At 40.7% G+C, this 23,427-nt stretch overlaps 1 protein-coding gene across 2 annotated transcripts in view; it reads right to left on the bottom strand.

Annotated features, from left to right (window-relative positions):
- Positions 1 to 23,427, bottom strand: part of LOC143788104 (venom factor-like) — a 381,787-nt gene that overhangs the window by 5,613 nt on the left and 352,747 nt on the right. For both annotated transcript variants that reach the window (XM_077277495.1, XM_077277503.1), the window contains 7 exons: positions 22,835 to 22,874; positions 21,748 to 21,835; positions 19,594 to 19,680; positions 19,408 to 19,513; positions 13,025 to 13,114; positions 9,931 to 10,008; positions 1,178 to 1,261 (listed from right to left, as the gene is read on the bottom strand). In XM_077277495.1, coding sequence (XP_077133610.1) covers positions 1,178 to 1,261; positions 9,931 to 10,008; positions 13,025 to 13,114; positions 19,408 to 19,513; positions 19,594 to 19,680; positions 21,748 to 21,835; positions 22,835 to 22,874 — 573 coding nt within the window. The remainder of the gene's footprint in view (positions 1 to 1,177; positions 1,262 to 9,930; positions 10,009 to 13,024; positions 13,115 to 19,407; positions 19,514 to 19,593; positions 19,681 to 21,747; positions 21,836 to 22,834; positions 22,875 to 23,427) is intronic.

Raw genomic sequence — 23,427 nt, 5'->3', positions numbered from 1 at the left:
TTAGTTTTGGGTCGATCAGTTGATGTTTGCATTGGTATCAATTTGGGACTCATTGATTTTTATTGTTTTTTATTTTTTTTGTCTTTTATATTTATTGCTTTTTATTCCATTTTTTGGGAGATGGATGAATTAAAAAGTTATTTCAAGTTTGAAGTTCTTTCCTGTTCTTCACTGTATGGGTCAAAGAACATGAAATTTACATAGATTGGATTGTTCCAAATGTGTTATCACTCATGTACAGCCTTTAGTGATGCTAAACCTGAACATATGCAGGGATTGCCTGTTTGCTAGGAAATCCCCTCATGTGCTTAGGCTAACAGCCGCAAATCATGCAGTCACGGAGACCCGAACATAATATACGAGCACGCCCAGATGCTCGAATAACACCCAAGCACAGTCGGATAAAACGTTATCCGAGCATGTTCACCCATCACTAGCAGCCGCCGCCGCCTTCGACTTTTTAAAAAAATATTTTCTATATTTTTTCATACATTTTATTCAGCTTTGTTACCTTTTTATTTTAGTCTCCAATAGGGACTTCAACTTAAATGATCTTGATAAAATACACTCCAATTCTTCTCCATTGCATTATGCCTGTCATTATAGATGTGACAGGCATTCGGACATTCAACCAGGCTGAGCCTCTGGCGATATTAAACTAAGGACTAAGATTGCACCACATGTGGGACACTATTAGGCAGCCACATGCCATGAAAACAAATCCCACCATGAAATTGTGTTGATAGGCTGGAACACTAAGGGGATACCAGAGTGAGTGAAAAATCTGGTGAGACTATTTTTTCTGGGTGTTGGGGGAAGCTGATTCTATAGCGCAAGCTCAATGACAAAGTGCTCAGCTCTGGCAAGATCCGACCTCTTTTGCTGGTACATAGAGTACAATGGAAGCATCGATTTACCTAAGTTGCTCATAAATTTACCAAAAGAAAATTAGAAACCTGGTGATATAGGCAAAACACGAGTCAGGGAAAAATTTACACCGCCTCAAGCCAGGAGGCTGACACTTATTGCATGCAGGTAATTATTTTTTATAAGCCATAATGTAAGATGTGCCTGTGTATTACGCAGCATAGATAAAGGTCTTTGATCACGATAGTAAATTCTGCCCACTGAACGGGAGACTTGAGAACTAACTGCATCTGTGACGTTTTTTTCTTACCTTCTTTGATTACATCCAAAATGGTGAAATTGTGGAAAGCAAAGTTGGCTTCCGTCCTTGAGTCAGTCAGTTGAACCTTTACAACTAAACAATATAAAAAACACATTTAAAGGATTTTTACTTAAATATTTGTATTTCTTCTTAAAGGTAACTTTTTCAGTAGAATCCCAAAACATTTTTTAAGCACAATTTAGTGTATGAAGCACCTACATACAGTGGGGCAAAAAAGTATTTAGTCAGTCAGCAATAGTGCAAGTTCCACCACTTAAAAAGATGTCTGTAATTTACATCATAGGTAGACCTCAACTATGGGAGACAAACTGAGAAAAAAAAATCCAGAAAATCACATTGTCTGTTTTTTTATCATTTTATTTGCATATTATGGTGGAAAATAAGTATTTGGTCAGAAACAAACAATCAAGATTTCTGGTTCTCACAGACCTGTAACTTCTTCTTTAAGAGTCTCCTCTTTCCTCCACTCATTACCTGTAGTAATGGCACCTGTTTAAACTTGTTATCAGTATAAAAAGACACCTGTGCACACCCTCAAACAGTCTGACTCCAAACTCCACTATGGTGAAGACCAAAGAGCTGTCAAAGGACACCAGAAACAAAATTGTAGCCCTGCACCAGGCTGGGAAGACTGAATCTGCAATAGCCAACCAGCTTGGAGTGAAGAAATCAACAGTGGGAGCAATAATTAGAAAATGGAAGACATACAAGACCAATGATAATCTCCCTCGATCTGGGGCTCCACGCAAAATCCCACCCCGTGGGGTCAGAATGATCACAAGAACGGTGAGCAAAAATCCCAGAACCACGCGGGGGGACCTAGTGAATGAACTGCAGAGAGCTGGGACCAATGTAACAAGGCCTACCATAAGTAACACACTACGCCACCATGGACTCAGATCCTGCAGTGCCAGACGTGTCCCACTGCTTAAGCCAGTACATGTCCGGGCCCGTCTGAAGTTTGCTAGAGAGCATTTGGATGATCCAGAGGAGTTTTGGGAGAATGTCCTATGGTCTGATGAAACCAAACTGGAACTGTTTGGTAGAAACACAACTTGTCGTGTTTGGAGGAAAAAGAATACTGAGTTGCAGCCATCAAACACCATACCTACTGTAAAGCATGGTGGTGGAAACATCATGCTTTGGGGCTGTTTCTCTGCAAAGGGGCCAGGACGACTGATCCGGGTACATGAAAGAATGAATGGGGCCATGTATCGTGAGATTTTGAGTGCAAACCTCCTTCCATCAGCAAGGGCATTGAAGATGAAACGTGGCTGGGTCTTTCAACATGACAATGATCCAAAGCACACCGCCAGGTGTTATGATCCTAGTGGTAGAGGATCTCTGGTATTCCGGCTAAGTCTACAAAAACATAGGAACTGCTCTAGAGAGGTGGAAACTAGGCTAACCGCATAACTGATCCTAACACACAACTACAAGTAGCCGGTGAACGTGCCTACGTTGTTTCTAGACGTCTCGAGCCAGCCGGAGAACTGACTACCCCTAGAGGGAAAATAAGACCTCACTTGCCTCCAGAGAAATTAACCCCAAAGATATAGAAAGCCCCCAACAAATAATAACGGTGAGGCAAGAGGAAAACACAAACGTAGAGATGAACTAGATTCAGCAAAGTGAGGCCCACTAATCTAGATAGGCAGAAAATAGAAAGTGAACTATGCGGTCAGCAGAAAACCCTGCAAAAACATCCACGCTGAATATTCAAGAACCCCCGCACCGACTGACGGTGTGAGGGGAGAATATCAGCACTCTAGAGCTTCCAGCGAGCTAGAAAATCACATTTTGAGCAAGCTGGACAAAAAACACTGATAATGCAAATGATCCAAAGTATGCAAACAGGACTTAGCTTTTCTTGCATAAGACAGATGGCAAGGAATCAGGAGGAGACCAAATTGGACTACATCGATACCAGGCAAGAGACTGAGTCCTAAGGAGGACTAAATAGGGAACACCCACAGCTTAATGAAACAGCTGAAGCCCAGGCCTGCAGAAGACATGACTCATACAATACCATTAGTGACCACAAGAGGGAGCCCAGAAACACAGTTCACAACAGCCAGGGCAACGAAGGAGTGGCTTCGTAAGAAGCATTTCAAGGTCCTGGAGTGGCCTAGCCAGTCTCCAGATCTCAACCCTATAGAAAACCTTTGGAGGGAGTTGAAAGTCCGTGTTGCCAAGCGAAAAGCCAAAAACATCACTGATCTAGAGGAGATCTGCATGGAGGAATGGGCCAACATACCAGCAACAGTGTGTGGCAACCTTGTGAAGACATACAGAAAACGTTTGACCTCTGTCATTGCCAACAAAGGATATATTACAAAGTATTGAGATGAAATTTTGTTTCTGACCAAATACTTATTTTCCACCATAATATGCAAATAAAATGATAAAAAAACAGACAATGTGATTTTCTGGATTTTTTTTTCTCAGTTTGTCTCCCATAGTTGAGGTCTACCTATGATGTAAATTACAGACGCCTCTCATCTTTTTAAGTGGTGGAACTTGCACTATTGCTGAATGACTAAATACTTTTTTGCCCCACTGTATAGACTGCAGAATAAGTTAAGGCTGCCATCACACTAGCAGTATTTGGTCAGTATTTTACATCAGTATTTGTAGCCAAAACCAGGAGTGGAACAATTAGAGGAAAAGTATAATAGAAACATATGCACCACTTCTGCATTTATCACCCACTCCTGGTTTTGGCTTACAAATACTGAGGTAAAATACTGACCAAATACTGAATGTGTGAAGGCAGCCTTATAGTGAAATCTGTCTGTGAGCTCGTTCTCACAACAGGGTTCCTAACTCTTTTCTTTATTCCTTTGATATGTTAATAAAGTAGTTTAGAAAAAAGATTACGTTTAAAATGTTAACTATATACTGTAAGTTGTTACAATTGCAGTGAGGCAAAATAGTTTTATATTTCCGGTAACATTTTTTGATGTGTAAAACTTAACTTTTTTTTAATTAAACTTTATTTTTTGATTGAATTGTTTCAATCAAAGCATATTCATGTGCGGAATGGCCCAGTCAGAGTCCAGACCTAAATCCCATTGAGAATCTGTGACGAGACTCCATCCAATCTCACTGAGCTAGAGCCAGTTTGGAAAGATAAATGGCCAAAAATATTCCTCCTTTAGACATGTAAAACAGATAGAGACATACCCCCAAAAGACTTGCAGCAGTAATTGAAGCAAAATATAGTATAGCCCTAGAAAGTATTGACTCGGGGGCGGAATACAAATCTGTCACAATTTTCAGATTTATATTTGTAAAATATTTAGGAAACCATACATAATTTCCTTTACACTTCCAAAATACGAGCTACTTTGTGTTAGTATATCACATAGCATCCCATTCAGTTTGTGATTGTAACATGAAATATGTGAAAAAGTTAATGGGGTACAAATACTTTTTCAAGGCACTGTATATAATATGTGAACAGCACAGAGTATAAAATTGAATTTTCATTGCATTTCCTATCGGGAAGGAAGTAGCTCGAGCTGTCATTTGGAGCAGAGGGTATGAACTCAGGAGCATTGACTGTGCTATAACTCTCTCATCTAGAGATTGCTCACATGTGCATTTAAAAAATAGCCCTCATGTTGATCCTGAGAAGTTGGACGAGTGATTTTTATCACCTAACATCCATATGACATGCGTTTGCAATCCATACTCTATGTAATTTAAAACTAGTTTATAAACCTAATAAAGCAATCTTATAAAAAGATATAGATAGAAATATTAGATATATAATAAATAGACAGATATTCTGTAGATATATAATGCCACAAGCCCTATACACATCATAAACTTTCACCCATTAGTGCCTTTCATGTGGCACTAAAGCATTTTTAGCCTACTTTAACCTATTAAATGAATAATATATAAAAAATAACGTGGAGTCCCTTCTATTTATGATAACCTGCGTAGGTAAGGCAGACAGCTGTGGGCTTATATTATCAAGCCTGGAATGTCACTGGGTATTGGGTCCTTCACTGACTAAAAATACAAGCTCGTAACTGCCCCAGAAGTGGGAATCACAAGACATGTGCCAATTCTGGCACCTTGCCCGGCTCTTCTCCATTGACCTGGTGTGTTGGAAATCGGGATAATGGTAGTTGGGGTTGATGACAGCTGTGATTTGTCAAATCACTGTCCTGGGCAGCGTGACTCAGTGGCGCTGATAAGTAGTGCAGTAACTGATGTCACTGCTGTTTAGAGCCACTGGGTCTCATGGAACGGGGCAGGAGTCGGGAACTCTGATTGGTGATATCAGTACTCAGCGCCTGTGAATTACAGTAACTTAACTTACTGCTATTCACAATTGCTGGGGCCGGATTCTGGTATCCCCATAGACTACGTCGAACCCGCGTGGGAACAGTTTTATCTAATAAACTGGTGAATGGAGGACTGTCTCTTGTTTTTATTTCTGCCTTCTTATGTACTTCAGGTATCCTTTTCTGGACTACTTCGGATTTGTTGGATTACTTCAGACCTGCATGGGATTTTTTTTCAATAAATTGGTGAACAAAAGATAGTGTGGGGGAGTCTTTTTCTCAAATAAAAGTTTATTTTCTGTGTTTTTATTTTTTGTTACAGGGTTAGTGATGGGGTATCTGATAGACACCTCTTCATTACAACCCCAGGGGTTGATGGAAGCTGTTATTTTTGACAACTCACAGCTGTCATCAACCCCAACTACCATTTACCCTGATTGCCAACACACCAGGGCAACCAGTAAAAGCTGGGCACATGTCATGTGAAACACCAATTTTGAGGTGTCTGCGGGTTTGTTTTTTAGGCTGGGAAGGGCCCAATAACCAGGGAACTTCCCAACCTGATAATATCAGCTCATAGCTGTCTGTTTTACCTTGGATGGTTATCAAAAATAGGGGAGACCCCACGTCATTTAAAAAAATGATTTATTTTTGTAATAGGTTAAATAGGGATAAACAACCATTATTGCCACATGATAGGCACTAATGGGTTGAAGTTTATTATATGTAGGGAGCTTATGACAGAATAGATGTCCTGTAGCTATTTAATATCTATCTAATCTATTCTGATGGTTTGGGCTGTGAATTTACTGTACTTGGCTGAAGAAATGTTGGGATTCCTTTAAGATATGTGTATAAAAATTGGGCAGCAAACATATGCTCCGAGTGTAATTCGATTTGTTTGTTTTTTTCTTCCTCGCAACCATAGACTTGCAAATCTTGCTCGATATACTCGGCCACTCACAACACATTGAATTTTTTGAACAGCATTGACTCATTTAATAACATTGGTCAGAGTGCAATGTGATGTTTTCTTGTATTGCACTCCTTTGTATTATACGCCAATGGGAGCGAGCTCTAGCCTGCAACTTTCTGGGTCATTCAGCGTGCATGATCATCACACCAGGTATGTTTACACTATTCTCCTGTCAGTTGCTGTCAGCAGCTTTTGGTTGGTTCATAACTGCTGACAGGCATCACTTAACCCCTTCCTAATGGGGCTATTTCCCATTTTTCCATTTTCGGTGTTTCCTCCCCTTATTCCTAGAGTCACAACCGTTTGAGGACTTGTTTTTTTGTGGGACGATTTGCACTTACTGGAATTACCTCATTTATTTATTCATGTTATGTAGTGGAAAGCGGAAAAAAATTCCAAGTGCATTGAAATTGCAGAAAAAGTGCTTTTCCACAATTGTTTTTTTTTGGGGGGGAGAGGGTATTTACTATGTTCACTATAATGTAAAACTGGCAGTATGCTTCTCCAGGTCAGTACAATTATGCAGATAATAAACATGTATAGTTTTTTTTATTTAAGTGGTGACAAAAATTGTATATGTGTTTAAAAATAAAAAAAAAATTGGTTGGTGTCAAAATTTTCTAAGACCCGTAATGTTTTTATTTTTGGGGATCAGAGGCTCTGTGGGCTTATTATTTGCTCAATCAAAACATTGTATTTTATAGCAATGTTGTAGCAACTAAAAATATCGTAATCCTGGAGTTTCAATTTTTTGCTAGTTACATCGTTTACCAATCGGATTAGTCTATTTTATTTTGATAAAATGGACTCCACTTGCAACTGTTAAAGGCACATGACAGCTGACAGTCATCATACAGTGTGGAAAATAAGTATTTGATACAATGACCTATTCCCACCTACAAATAATGGACAGGTCGGTAAGTTAATCGTAGCTATACTTCAACTGTGAGAGAGAATCTAAAAATAAAAACTAGAAAATCACATTGTATGATTTTTTTACATAATGAAATTGCATTTTATTGCATGAAATACGTTTTTGATCACCTACCAACCAGCAAGAATTCTGGCTCACAGACCTGTTTTAGTTTTTCTTTAAGAAGCCCTCCTACGCTGCAATCATTACCTGTATTAATTGCACCTGTTGAACTTGTTACCTGTATAAAAGACACCTGTCCACACACTCAGTCAATCACTCCAACTAGTGATGAGAGAGTATACCTGTTGCTCCGGTTTTCCTGAGCATGCTCGAGTGGTCTCTGAGTATTTTGGCGTTCTCGGAGATTTAGTTTTTGTTGATGCAGCTGCATGAATACATGTGGGGGTTGCCTGGTCGCTAGGGAATCCCAACATGTATTCAAGCTGTCTAGCAGCCACAAATCATGCAGCTACATCAATAAAATCTAAATCTCCGAGCACTCACAAATACTCGGAGACCACCCGAGCATGCTTAGGAAAACCCGAGCAACGAATATACTCGCTCATCACTAACTCCAACCTCTCCACCATGGCCAAGACCAAAGAGCTTTCTAAGGATAGCAGGGACAAAATTAAACACCTGTACAAGGCTGGGATGGGCTACAGGACAATAGGCAAACAGCTTGGTGAGAAGGCAACAACTGTTGGCACAATTATTAGAAAATGGAAGAAACCCAAGATGACTGTCAATCTTCCTTGGACTGGGGCTCCGTGCAAGATCTCGAGCTGTGGGGTAAGGATGATTCTGAGAAAGATCAGAAATCAGCCCAGAAATACATGGCATGGGACGACCTGATCAATGACCTGAAGAGAGCTGGGACCACAGTGTCAAACATTACTGTTAGTAACACACTGCGCCATCATGGATTAAAATCCTCCATTGCACACAAGGACCCCTGCTCATGCCAGCACATGTACAGGCCTGTTTGAAGTTCAACAATGACCATCTGGATGATCCAGAGCAGGCATGGGAGAAGGTCATGTGGTCAGATGAGACAAAAATAGAACTTTTTTGTCTCAACTCCACTCCCTGTGTTTGGAAGAACCGCAAAAACACCTTCCCAACCGTGACACATGGGGGAGGAAACATCATACTTTTTCTGCAAAGGGGAGTGTACGACTGCAGCGTATTGAAAAGAGGATGGATGGGGTCATGTATCGTGAGGTTTTGGCAAACAACCTCCATTCCTTAGTAAGAGCATTGAAGATGCATCATGGCTGGGTCTTCCAGCATGACAATGGCCCAAAACACACAGCCAGGGCAATTAAGGAGTGGCTCACTAAGAAGCATTTCAAGGTCCTGGAGTGGCCTAGCCAGTCTCCAGACCTGAACCCAATAGAAAATCTTTGGAGGGAGTTGAAAATCGATTACAGGTCCGAAGAAGAGCTGTAAAGAGGAGTGGGGTACAATCCCTGCTGCAGTGTGTGCAAACTTGGTCAAGAAGTACAGAAAACATCTGACCTCTGTAATTGCAAACAAACGTTTCTGTACAAATTATTAAGTTCTGTTGTTCTATTGTATCAAATGCTTATTTCATGCAATAAAGTGCAAAATAATTATGTAAAAATCATACAATGTGATTTTTCTTGATTTTTTTAATAGTCTCATAGTTGGAGTGTAGCGATCATTAAAATTACAGACCTCTCCATTCTTTGGATGTGGGAAAACTTGCAAAATCGGCACTGTATCAAATCGTTATTTTCCCCATTTTATGTGGAGAAAGATGTGGGCGAGACATGCAAGCCCGCATCAAAACCCGTTTAAAAACTGGCTGCGCTACAGGAAAGAAGTCTCTTGCTGTGATATTCCTTAGAAGGTTCTTTATTGTCCACTACGCGTTTCAATGCCATACTGGCATCTTTATCAAGTGTAAGAAAAAAACAAGAAGTTGGTTTAGGCATCTAATGAATATTGCAGCAAGAGACTTATTTCCTGCAGCGCAGCCAATTTTTTAACTTTTTTTTTTATGTTTTGGTAATTTCCCTTTGGTTGATCCCTCTCCCAGACACGGGGTAGCGGCAGCTGGCTATCTAAACTTTAATAGTAGTTGTGTCTTCACACAACCACCCAAGGTGAACAAGCCTATTGTTTTTAGGGTCTCCTATATCAGAGTTTTACCCTATTGTGCGCTTCTCCCTTCACAGTTACTGTTTATTCAGCCCTCATCAAAGGCAGGGACATAATCTTGGACGTAAATGTACGTCAAAGGTTGTGAAAGGGTTAAAGGCACATGATGGCTCATTAAATCAGTCATCATGTGCCAGGAAAGATGCAGGCTCTGTGTGCGAGCCCGCACCAAAGTCAGCGAGCCAGCATATGACATACCAGTACTTCATATGTCAGTAAAAGGTTAAATATAATACATAAAAACATTAAAAATAATATATTGGATAAAAGATGCAGCATCTTAAAGTCATAACAATGGTAATAATAGTCATCTGCAATTGTGTAAAAGTGATAAATGTTGCAAGTTATACATAAAACATACCAAAGTCAACTCCTACTTCACATGCTTTGAGTTTTAGTGTCTCTTTGTCAGTCATTTTGCCTAGAGTTGCACACTTTCCTAAACATAAAAGAAAACAAAGTTGTTTATGTAACCAGTTTAAGGTATAGTAATATAATAGTATGTAGAATGACTTTGTGGAATTACACAGTGATTGAAAATATAATTTTACATACTGATGTAATATCCTGTAAATTGAAATACAGGGTGGGCAATTTATATGGATACACCTAAATAAAATGTGAATGGTTGGTGAGATCAACTTCCTGTTTGTGGCACATTAGTATATGGGAGAGGGAAAACTTTTCAAGATGGGTGGTGACCATGGGGTCCATTTTAAAGTTGGCCATTTTGGATCCAACTTCATTTTTTCCAATGGAAAGAGCGACATGTGACACATTTACCTTATTGAGAAGTTCACAAGAAAAACAATGGTGTGCTTGGTTTTAATGTAACTTTATTCTTTCATGAGTTATTACAAGTTTATGACCACTTATAAAATGTGTTCAAAGTGCTGCCCATTGTGTTGGATTTTCAATGCAACCCTCTTCTCCCACTTTCGACACACCGATAGCTCGAAAAAGTCTGTTGCACCACAAGACCCAGCACAGCACGACAGAATGACACAATGACTGCTCTGCAACATTCCCAAGCCAGAATGAGCAGGTGCAGAGCAGTCATTGTGTGGTCAGATTGAGTCTGTGCACTCTGGTGCAATCAACGTCATTGTCCAATCACACCAATCAGTGCTGAGCCTGGTGACACTGGCGTTGCTAGGCTCCAGCCTATGGTCAGTGCTGTTACAGCAGCACTGATCATAGGCTGGACATCAGTGTTTCTGACACTGAAATCCCTATGACTGGCTGTTCATAATTGAACAGCCAATCACAGGAATTGTAGTTGTGTGGGTCGACAAAACCACCATTGAAGATGAGCCCAGGTGCCCTGTTAGAAACAGCATGCACCCTAATGTGATCATAATTTAGCCATGATTTATCTAGTACGTCCAGGGTCGAGAAGTCACTGCCTTCCATGATGCACTGGGTACATTCAGGGTCTGGAAGGGGTTAAGTGTTGAGATAAGGTATTCTACATGAAGATGTTCTTTTTTCTTATGATTTTATCACATAAGCTAAAGGGAATCTGTAATTTGATTTATTTTTTAATACGATACTAAGAGCATTCTGAAATAGGACTTGGGCAGCCCTTTCAGAATCTGTAGCATATTTTTGCTGTAGCTTCTCCGTTTTCTTGCTGTAAGCACTGGAGAATTCACAGCTGCGCACCACCTAGTAAAGCATATGTAAATCCAAAAAAGAATATGCACTGCTCCCCCACCCACTCTTCTGCACTGATGTCACAGATAGTAAATCCAAACTGAATATGCACTGCTCCCCACACCCATAATCCCACCCACCCTTCTATGCTGACGTCAGCGGTAGTAAGTGACAGTGAAGATTCTTACTATCACTGACATCAGCGTAGAGGAGTGGGCGAAAATATGGGCGTGGGGAGCAGTGCATATTCAGTTTGGATTCACCGTATACCACATCGGTGCAGAGGGGTGGGCAAAATTATAAGTGTGAGGAGAAGTGCATATTTAGCATTGATTTACATACGCTTGACTAGCCATACATCAAGAAAACCAGAGAAGCTACAGAAACAAAAGTTACATGCCCTATCCCTGTTTCAGGTTACCATTTAGTACTATTGTACTAAAAAAAATTACCTGACAGATTCCCTTTAGGTTAAAAATTAGACTAATTAAAAATGTTAAGGCTATGTGCACACGATGAGGAAATTTCTGCATCTCTTTGCAGGAAAAACGCATTTTTAATCAATTTGAGTGAGGTCAATGGTGAAAAACGCTGGCAAAAATGCAGAGCATTGACGTGCTGCAGTTTACTTTCTGCACTAAATCTGCAAATCAAAAATACTCAACGTGTGCATGACAATACAAGTTTCACTTTATTTCAGGTTTGGCTAGCAAATCTGCAAAGAAAAAATACAGCAAATCTGCAACGTGTGCACAAGCCCTAAACGAATTGCACTTGCATGTTCAACGTGGATTTCTAGTAGAGAAGAACGAATTTGCTCGGGAACACGGCTTCCTGAATCGCGCCGGCCGATCAGCCCCACAGCTGCATGTGTCGTGGCGGTGTCACGGTCACATCACATGCATGGAGAGGCTGTTTGTTGGGCTCTCCATGCATGTGTCGTAACTGTGACACAGCCGTGACACATGCAGCTGTGGTGACGATCAGCCGGCGTGATTCAGGATGCCGTGCTCCCTCGGCAGCTTATTCGGCAAGCTTGCTGAATAAGAGGGAACCCGCACATATTCGCTCAACTCTAATTTCTAGCCAGCTTCTGACTAAAGGTTCCCCTCATGTGGGTCATAACATGAGAATACCACCAGTTCTAAATTCTGTCTATGCTTTTTAAACACTATTCTTGATAGATGAAGTTCTCACAGAAATTCAATACACTAAGGATTTGTTTTAAAGCTATAGCCTTTGATTGTTCCTAGTTACAATCCTGATCAGTGATGATAGATGTTTGTTGATGCCTCTGCTTCTCAGAATGGTCAGGTGTACAGTGTTCATTTTAGGACATGATCACATATCAAAGTCAAACATCAGAAATACTCTGTCTGATACCTGATTCTGATACTTGATTCTGATACCTGACTTTCACATATCAAAGTCAAACATCAGAAATACTTTGTCTGATACCTGACTCTGATGCCTGACTCTGATACCTGATTCTGATACCTGATTCTGAAACCTGATTCTGATACTTGAGTCTGATACCTAAGGTATCAGAATCACGTATCAGAGTCAGGCATCAGAGTCAGGTATCAGACAAAGTATTTCTGATGTTTGACTTTGATATGTGATGATGTCCTAAAATGAACACTGTACTGGTGGTGGAAACATTGGGTAAGGGAGTGCAACCGACAAGTGCACTGACATTTTGGTGTTTGGATACGTAAGCAGTAAGATTTTTTTACTAATGTTTGCCATACAATAAAAGGCAAAAGAAACTTATTACAAAATTGCGTTCGTAATGTTACCTGTGGCACACTTGCATAAAGACCCTTTGCAGATTTTCTTCAATTCTCCACTCTCCTCAGGAAGGTTATAAAATGTACTGCACTTTTTATCTGCATAAAAGAAATTGACAATGAAAACAAAGCAAACACAATGTCCTTTAGACATTTATTGTGTATGAATAAAAGTGGAGATATGCATTTAAAATTAATTTTTCAAATAAAATGATTGTTTACACGGTGAACTGTAACTAAGCTATGACCCGTGATATGGGTTATGAGTTTGCCGCAGTGTTCTTTGACATTTTTGCATTACAGGTTTTGAATCTAAGGCTGGTTTCACACTTGCGTTTTTGTCTGCAGCGTTTTTTTCCCCTATATTTAACATTGAAAACGCATGCGTTTTTTTGCACATGCGTTTTCAAACGCATGCGTTTTTTGTCTGCATGCGTTCATTTTCAAAAATGCTACCTGCAGTATTTTCTTGCGCGTTTTTTGCCGCGAAAAAACGCATGCGTTTTTTCGCGGCAAAAAAATGCATTGCTGTCTATGTAAGGCTACGTTCACATTTGCGGTCAGCGCCGCAGCGTCGGGCGCCGCAGCGTCGGGCGCCGCATGCGTCATGCGCCCCTATATTTAACATGGGGGCGCATGGACATGCGTTGTGCTGCGTTTTGCGCCGCATGGCCTCAAGCGTTGGACGCAAGAAACGCATCAAGTTGCATTTTTTTTGCGTCCAACTTTCGGCCAAAAACGACGCATGCGGCGCAAAACGCAGTGTTTTAGCGTGCGTTTTGCCGCGTTTTTGTTTGCGTTGTGCGCTGTGGCGCCGACGCTGCGGCGCACAACGCAAATGTGAACGTAGCCTAAACGCATGCGTTTTTAAGCACATGCGTTTGTTTGCGCTAAAAACGCATGCGTTTTTATAGAAAAAAAACAGAAAACACACTGAAAAACCACCCACCACCATCAAGGTGATAAAGGGATCCAAACCCTAACCCTAATCTACCCCTAACCTCACCCCTAACCGTTTAATGAACATTTTCTGACAGTCATATTGCCACGTATTTAAGTGCCACGTATCACGTATTTCAGTGCCACGTATGCCACGTGCCACGTATTTAAGTGCCACATATTTAAGTGCCACGTATTAAAGTGCGACGTGCCACGTATTTAAGTGCCACGTATTTAAGTACCACATATTTAAGTGCCACGTGCCACGTATTTAAGTGCCACGTGCCACGTATTTAAGTGCCACGTGCCACGTATTTAAGTGCCACGTATTTAAGTGCCACGTGCCACGTATTTAAGTGCCACGTATTTAAGTACCACGTATTTCAGTTGCACGTATTTCAGTGCCACGTATTTCAGTCACGTTTAGGGTTAGGGTTAGGGGTAGGGTTAGGGTTTTCTTGTTTTTTCTTGTGTTTTCTTGTGTTTTCTTGTGTTTTTCTATAAAAACGCATGCGTCTAAAAAACGCATGCGTTTTACCGCGTTTAAATGCGTTTTTCACACATGCGTTTTTTTTTAAAACACATGCAGATAAAAACGCAAGTGTGAAACCAGCCTAACAGAGGCAGGTCATTTTGTTTATCTTGTCTTTTGAATAAAAGTATTGGCACAGCCAGTGCTTCTATAGGACGCAATGATCACATAGCTATTGGTTGTCTCCAGGAAAAAACAAAGCTCTTGGGGTCTTAGCACAACTAGCTGATCTGTATGAAGAATTTGTGCCATGGCAGAGCGCTGGTTTTCCTGGGTCTGCTGGCACTGCTATGGTGTCCTCAGTTACAGTAAAAGGCTGAGTAATGGAAAAAGATGTAAAGTCCTCCTGAGTACTTTTATACTCTCTTGGGCAACATATTGCCTACCAAATAAATATATGTGTAAATATAAAATATATAATTTACATAGATGATAATGGAAAAAATGTCAAAAGGGTATCAGTTTGACATTAGTTTGTGCAAATATCTGTTTTTTAACAGGATGCAAAAAAAGTCTCCTGCACTTTTTACTCTTTAAAAAAAAATAAATAGCGATCTGTATTTTATAACATTGCATTTAATGAAAGACAGATGCAATGGTATTGTCACATCTTTTTTCATGTTTTTTCACAAAAAACAAAGCGCAAATCCTAAAAAGCCCTCTCCATGTCACAAAAACAAAAAATAATTTATAGTAATAGTAATTTTTGGTGTAATGTATAGACCACCCAACATCACTGAAGAATTGAAGGATTGGCTGCATAATCAGATGGGGGGGGGGGGGCTGCACAGGCTGCTATAATAGTAGCTATGGGAGATTTTAACTTCCCACTTATTGACTGCAGTAATGGTTCTGCTTCAACTGCAAATAGGAAAAATATTGCTCAGCTTGTTATATGAGATATTTTGGGTCAGCTTGTAGAAGACCTGACAAGAGGTGATGCTCTGTTGAGTCTGGTCATATCTAACAATGTAGAGCTTCTTGGAAGTGTCAATATTTGCAAAAACCTTTGCACCAGTTGTAACAGAGTGTCACCCCAGCATTTTTTGTCCCGCATTTGGTGGGGACATGTATGTTTCTGTTCCTCCCTAATACACAACCCTGCAGACAGGCTGGAAACTGGGCTTCTGGAACCTTCTTCATCCTTTGAGCTACCTGTAGAAAATATTTAAGGGGGTGGGGTGTGAGTATCTTTGCCCAACCAAAGGGCTGATCTCAAGAGAGGTAGAACAATAAGCCACAGGTTTGGTTTGTTAGTTGTTGTTGTGTCTTGCGAAGGGCGAGGATCTGCTCCTGCGGCCAGGTCCTGGTGCCCGTATATGGAAGATTGTAGATCAGATGCCACATTGTCTTGCCCTGCTGGATTTCAGGAACTAGTCTAAGGACTGCTGTTGCATCTTCCTTGGACTAGGATTACCGGCTGGCGACCCTGGATTTGTTCCTTTGGTTGTAGCCACTTTGCAGCCTCTAAGCAATCATATCTAGGTTTGGTGGGCTATTCTCCCAGTCCAAATAAAGGTGTTTTGAATTGTTCACTGGTCTGTTGTCCCTGTCTGCTCGGTTATGCACCTGTCACACACTGATTGGCAGCAGAGGAATCAGGGCAGAGGGAATGGAGAACAAAGACCTGGCAACGAATGGAACCAGTACCTCAGAACACAGGAATTGGACTGTGGGGAACCTACAAACAAAATATCCGTGAATTAGGGATCAGTTACAAAGGACTGTCCAAAGATCGACTAATTGAGGTTTTGGAAGGAGCTAGGCTTGAAGATGCCACTGGAGTGGGATTCCCCGAGCAATTGGAGGAAAGACAGGACCGGGGTAAATACCCAGAAAAGTCAGTGGGTTGGGTGGTATGAGGAGGAGGTGGCATTGCCACCATAGAAGATAAGCAGGAGGCCATTCAGAGAGGTCATGAAAGGTGGCTTGCTGTAGAAGCAGTTAGAACCCCCAGGCACACAGTAACCACAACACCCACCATGAGGGAATCCCCAAGAGTGCACCAAAGGAATTTAAGCCATTTAATGAGGCTTCAGGGCCCATTGAGGGATTTTTCCAAGACTTTGAACACCAATGTCAGTTATTGGAAGTTCCAGAAATGGAGCAGGTCGGACGTTTGGTGGAGCTCTTAGAGGGTGGACCTGCGGAAGCAAATCAAGCTATGGAGCCTCGGTGGAACCGCGAGTATGAGGATATCAAGGAAACCATCCTAGAACATTACGCAGTAACTCCAGATACTTACAGGACTCCGTTCCATTTTTTAGCCTGTAATGGAGAAGGCTGTTTTAAACTTTATGCCCATAACATCAAACAAGCGTGTCATCACTGGCTAGAGGGAGAGGGGGCCCTAACTCAGGATGCCATCCTCCAGGTCATTCTAAAAGAACAGTTCTTTGCCCCACTGAGCTCACTGAACGGGTGCGTGAGAGAAATCCAGCTGATGCTTTAGCTGATGAGGTTCTCACCATAAATGATCAATTTAAAAAGCTACTGATGGATGGAGAAAAAAACACCAACACCCCATCACCGGTGGTCCTTTGTTCTTCCACAGGGCTTGCTGTCCCACTAGACCACCACTTCATGTTGATACCCATGTGAATCACCTTCCAACTAGTTCTACCTCATCCTCTAGAATGCGACAAGGAGAGAAAGTAGTAGAGCACAGATGTTATGGTTGTGGACATTACGGGCATCTGCAAGTCACATGCCCAGCTATCCAGTGGAGGAGTTATCCTCAACCCCAACAACCACTACATGCACCTTCACATGGATATCAGCCTCCAGGTTTCCTTAACTCCTTTTCCAGAAAGCAAATGGGAAGAACTATGACACAGCGCAGATGTTACTGATGTGGGCAGCCTGGGCATCTGCAAGACACCTGCCCTCATGGTCGATTGAGGAATGACCCAGCATCAAATCTACCTATCATTTACAAGAACCTGGCAGCACTATTATTTACAAGCAAATACAGTGGAGGAAGATGTTTTACCCCCCAAGTTGACTTGCCTAATGACTTAGACACCCATGTTCAACCACTAGGGGCTTATGGGTTGCAAGCAACAGCCACAAGTTACTTTATTCTTCAAAGAAAGGACTTACAGAAGGTTGTGCTGGTTGGTCAGAAAGTGCTTGATTTTTGTGACTCTGGGGCATATCTCATAATAGCTGATTCCTGAGTTGTTCGGCCAGAGGCGATAAAGCATGGACAGGAGATTACCATTGAATTAGCTGGTGGCCAATGGAGTAATATCAAAAAAGCAAGTGTAGAACTAGACTTTGACTTTGGGTTGAAGCTATGAGTGGTTGGGGTGCTGATTGGCTTGCCTGCAGATATTCTCCTAGGAAATTATGTGAGAGATCTACAATGATGATTTGTGGGTGCAGGAAGTAGAGTTTAAGTCAAAGAGGATGCAAAATGGAGCTTGGACCTTCAACCCTATAACTTTATTGTATGATATCCAAAAGAGAGCCAACACCAACATGCTGATAGATTGTCCAGGCAGAAGCAGCCATGAGTCACGTAAGCCATGTCTACGTGTACTTGACAAGTGACCTGTTGAGGTCACTAGTCTGTACACAAGTTGAGGGGGGAAGGGTTGCAACAGTGTCACCCCAGCCTGTTGTCATGGACCATACTTTAAGCAGGCCTACATTAGTATTTTTTGTTCTGCATCTGGTGGAGACATGTGTGTCTTTGTTCCTCTCTGCAGGGGGCCTCCCTAATACACAACTCCACATACAGGCTGGCGTCTGGGCTTCCGGAACCTTCTTCAGTCTTTGAGCTACCTGTAGCAAATGTTTAAGGGGGTGGGGTGTGAGTATCTCTGCTCAACCAGAGGGCTGATCCCAAGAGAGGTAGAACAATAAGCCACAGGTTTGGTTTGTTAGTTTTTGATGTGTATTGTGAAGGGCAAGAATCTGCTGCAGTGACCAGGTCCTGGTGCCCGTGTATGGCAGATTGTACAGATTCTAAGGAATCGTATCTACTTTTGGAATATTGTCCCAGTCCCAATAAAGGCCTTTTGAATTGTTCACTGATCTCTGTTATGTACCCTGTCACACCAGTAACCAAAACATCATTTAATTTTGCTCAAATTGTAAAAAAAACATAACTGGATGTGGAGGAAAAAAATAATTTAAAAAGGCCAATTTTCCCAGTTTGAAGACTGCAGTTCAGGACATTGACTGGGAGCAGCTGTAGTCAGACAGTGATAGTTACTGTATAAGTATGATAAATCGGAGCGCTATAAATTTATGTTGGTTAATCAGTCTTCAAAATGTGTTCCTATAGGTAAGAAGTATATATGACCAAAATTACACCCCCTGTTATTTACACCTACTGTTAGAAAGATCAATGCAATAGTTGTACCAAATTTGGTAGTTAAATACCAAGCAAATGAGAAGCTGGATAGGCATGACTGCTGGGACTGAAATTTGGTGTTTCAACTGTAAACATATTTAAAGATTTAGTAGAGCTATCTACTCTTCATAAGACCACAGATAACACATCATAATTTCATGGTTAGTTTTGCTAAACTACAAACCAAAGAACTTCTTTGGACAATGTTTACACTAATAAACCTGCTGCATTGGTCCTCAAAAAAAATTCACCATTTCTACAGGCTCTAAAGAAAATGACATTCAATCATTTACTCCCAATAAGAAATAGGTGGAAACTAAAGAAAACTGGTAAAGGGTTTGTCCGTTTTTCAAAATTCCTTTCCATTTTTTTTTTCCATATGCAAAACTAGTTGATCTCAGGGTATATAATATCTGCCCACTGTAAAATCACAAAGAGTCCCCCAGAGCAATATATACACTCTTATCTAAAGCAGGCACACCATTCAAATATGTTTTATCATAACAAATGACTAGAGAAGAATGCAATTTATAGAGATGTAGAGGAGCCATTAATTACCAAGATCGTAATACTCGTATATGGAAATGTCGGCTGGTTGGAGAAGTCCTATTTCAAAATTCTTGTGTATTCGAAATCCAATTTCAAGAACGTCAGTATTAGGAACCTGTAATTGAATTTGTAAGTAGCATACATAAGTAATAAGAAATACAGGTTCAGTAACGGAAAAGAATAAAAGTATGTTACCTTTGTAAGATACAGTACAACTGTTGCGTTAGATGCAGTGCTGTAGGTTTCAAACTTCATAATGTAATTTTCTACATTATTTGCCAACTAAAACAAAACGTTTAAGCATTTAATATTTTGCCTTTTGCATTCCAGCAGCCATGATAATTTATTTTCTATATACAGTAACTGTACAACCTTTTTATTGGACAACTTGTTTTTTGTTTTTTTTGTAGGTGACATTTTGGTACATGCATATTTTGTCAGCATTCCCTCACAACAGGAACATGATCAGACAATTCAATGGATAAAATGATGTCTGCCCATATGAGGTTTGGACCCTAAATTGCTGTGAGGCTGACAAAGGTGTCCCCTAGAGATGAGAGAATCCATCCAATAAGAATCAACTTCGACTCACGTCTCTTGAAATTCGCAGGTCTCCTCTGATTCAATCACTTTGCTATTTTATAGAATCGATAAAATAAATAACATGCCGGTGCCGGGCTAATGATTCTACCCTTTAATCTCTATAGCTATGGCTTCACATGGTTGTAGTGCAGTCGATGAGGTCGGATATCACAGCGAGTGTGAAAGATGGGGGCTGGCCAGAGAGCCCTATTTTATACTTATACAAAGTGGGGACAGGAGGGCATAGCGCACAGCTCATTCCACATAGGCATCGAAAAAGGTCTAATGTGATTATGGTGTGGTACTGCAGTGCTGAAGAACATTGAACATGGGAGTCACAGTCTCAGTCTGTAAGACTCCAAAGATTCAAATGATGATAAAACAGTGATTTTATATAAACTACACAAAGCAGCCTAGCCCAGTAAGTGATACATCCCTCTATTTGGGGTCTCTGTCTCTACACTATGCTGCTCTCAGTTTAGGTGGCAAAACCATGGTGACAGATCCCGTTTACTAATAGTGTGTATATATAATAATCTTTCAGTTCAGGGGCTACGTCACAGGATGATGTTTTATTCTTGACATGAAAATAAAATATTGAAGATTTTAATGAAGAGACGCCTGGTGTTGGAACTTTTTTCCTTCCTTTGCTGTTGATGAGTAAAGTTGAACTGTTAAGAATGGACATAGAATCTGAAGTTGTTTGTGAAACCCATGGATCTGGAGCACATTACACTCTACGGTTGAGAAATAGAATCCTAAAAAAATTGAAAAGCTTTTTTGCAGTTTTTTAGATCACAGAATTGTTCAGAGACCATGTAACACTGTATGTCTGAGAAATGGAAGACTAAAAAAAATGTTAAAAGCTTTTTAGCAGTTTAACAGATCCTTTAAATGTTCACATACCACTTAACACTGTACGTCTGAGAAATAGATGCTTACAAAAATGTTAAAAGTTTTTTAGCAGTTTTACAGATCACAGAAATGTACTCCACACAACGGTATAATGTATTTCTGAGAAATGTAGACCAGGAAAATGTTTCAACGATTTTTGGGTGGGTTATATAACACAAAAAAGGTCTCAAAGCACGTAATGCTTGATGGATCAAAATATATTACAATTTTTCTGCCCGTACATAAAAAATTCAGCTATATATTCATCAATGGACTGCACAGGCCTTATCCCTGTCTACAGACTGGATTCTGTCACTATCCCTACTCCTGCAACTCTCTCTCCCTCTCTAGGCTAAATGTAGATTGTATGTACTACAATTGATTAGCTCTTACAAGAGCTTTTAGTGTGATGGCTCAGCTTTAGCACTAGTATCAACAGTACAGGCCTCTGATTCATTATACTGTGCACACAGGCCAAGAGAAGCACTCTCTACCCTCAATATGTACTGTCACAGAGCTGTGCAATGGCATTAGCGTGCCGAGCCCGGCGCCGTCTGTCCTTTTATAATCCCTGATGATGTCAGACAACCAGCCAATCACAGTAATGCCACAACCAAGATGGCTATGGCATTACAGAAACTCACAGGCAATCCCTGCATGCTTATTGGCTGCGTAACAGGCACCAAAGATGTAGGGAAGGGATTAGAGTTTTACATCGTCAAGTAAAGAGCACATCCGAGCGTCGTGATACTGGAGTGATAACCGAGTATCACCAAGCACATTCGCTTATCCCTATCATTAACAGTGGAAGACACAAATATCAGACAAATTAACATTTTGGAAGTCAAAAATGAAATGCTTTAAACACTCTACCAATTTTAGATCTTCAGTGCTAGGAGTGAAGCCTGAAAGCATGGTGATTTCAATCAGGGTCATGGTTGCAGGTAAATTACCATGGTACCTGTGTTAGGAAAAAAAGTTATTGGTCTAAACCGATTACAAAAGTGAAAAAAACATGTAGTAATTAAATCTGGTAATTAATATATCAGATCAGTATCATGCATTATTTCTTCTGTTTATTTCCACTAGGGAGTACCGTATTAATAGAAACCAATCAGGCGATTCATGCCCAAACAGTGGGCAGCATGAATCACTGCCTGGCTGCACGATCGCACTCAGGTATATCATCTTCTGAGGCGCGCCAGCATTTTAGAAAAAATGTTCTCTGAATATCCGGCCAGGGACCAGAGTTAGAATCCAAACTAATCCGATGCTGCCCTTGGCTGCCACTGCCACAGGTGAATGACCAGTCATTCCAGCGTGTGTACATAGAGACATGGCAATCAGCGGTGGGAAGACCCGACCTGGGGCAGAGCTGTACTATTTTCCTCTTTGGCTATTGTCCTCAGCCGGATCTTTAAAGAGAATTTTCTCCAAAACATTGGAGTAATTTAGAGAAAAATATACCTGGCTGCAATCACACAGGCAGGCTGTGAATCATGTGTCACAAATCTCCTGACTGGTTCCCATTAAAGGCTCATATAAATAGTATATTGCAACAAAAATTACTTGCAAAAAACATTCCTGTACTTTAGAGCAATATCGTATGCATAACTCATTACAGTAGCATTAATTAATTAATGCAGCACTCCAGGATTTTTGTTCCTATATAGTTCACCCTGTACATTATACTTGTTTTAGTTAATATGACATTTCTTGGTCGTTAGTCATCTTGATGCTTCCTCCCTTTTCATTGGATTCCTCAATACAGAGTACATTTCACATGAGGCATATTACAAAATGAAAGCTGTGCTGTGGCTGGAAAGTTTTTCTTTTATAGCTGGGATGGAAAAAGTTACACAGATAGAATACTACTAGTGAGTTCTCACTAAACTTTGCTGGAGTGCTGCGTTAATTGTTGGAACCATAATAATTGGGATTTACAAAATATGAATAATACCTTGTTTTCAGGAGGAGAATGTATGTATCAGCTTTTGTTTCTGTTGTGGGAAAGTATTAAATAAGTGTAATCAAACACAAAAATATAAAAGAGAGAAAAATAGTATAAAACATGTTTAGCTTGTACAGTTACGGTATATGCATTGCTCAAAAAAATAAAGGGAACACGTAAACAACACAATATAACTCCAAGTCAATCACACTTCTGTGAAATCAACCTGATAGGCAATTAGCAAGACAAGACAACCCCTAGCAAGGAGTGGTTCTTCAGGTGGAGACCACAGACTATTTCTCTGTTCTCATCTTTTTTGGCTGTTGTTTTGGTCACTTTTACATTTTGTCATTGCTCTCGCCCCTAGCTGTACAGTATCATGAGGCGGTTTTCACAGTACAACCCAAAGAAGTTGCACAGGTAGTTCAGCTTACCCAGGATGGCACATTAATGAGAGCTGTGGCAAGAAGGGTAGCTTTGTCTTTCAGCAAAGTGTCCAGAGCATGGAGCAGATACTGTACCAGGAGACGTGGAAGGGGCCATAGGAGGACAACAGCCCAGCAGTAGGACCGTTACCTCCTCCTTTGTGCAAGGAGGAACAG

This window comes from Ranitomeya variabilis, chromosome 1 (genome assembly GCF_051348905.1).
Source record: "Ranitomeya variabilis isolate aRanVar5 chromosome 1, aRanVar5.hap1, whole genome shotgun sequence".
Taxonomy (NCBI): Eukaryota; Metazoa; Chordata; class Amphibia; order Anura; family Dendrobatidae; genus Ranitomeya; species Ranitomeya variabilis.
This window is presented reverse-complemented; position numbering and strand designations above follow the sequence as displayed.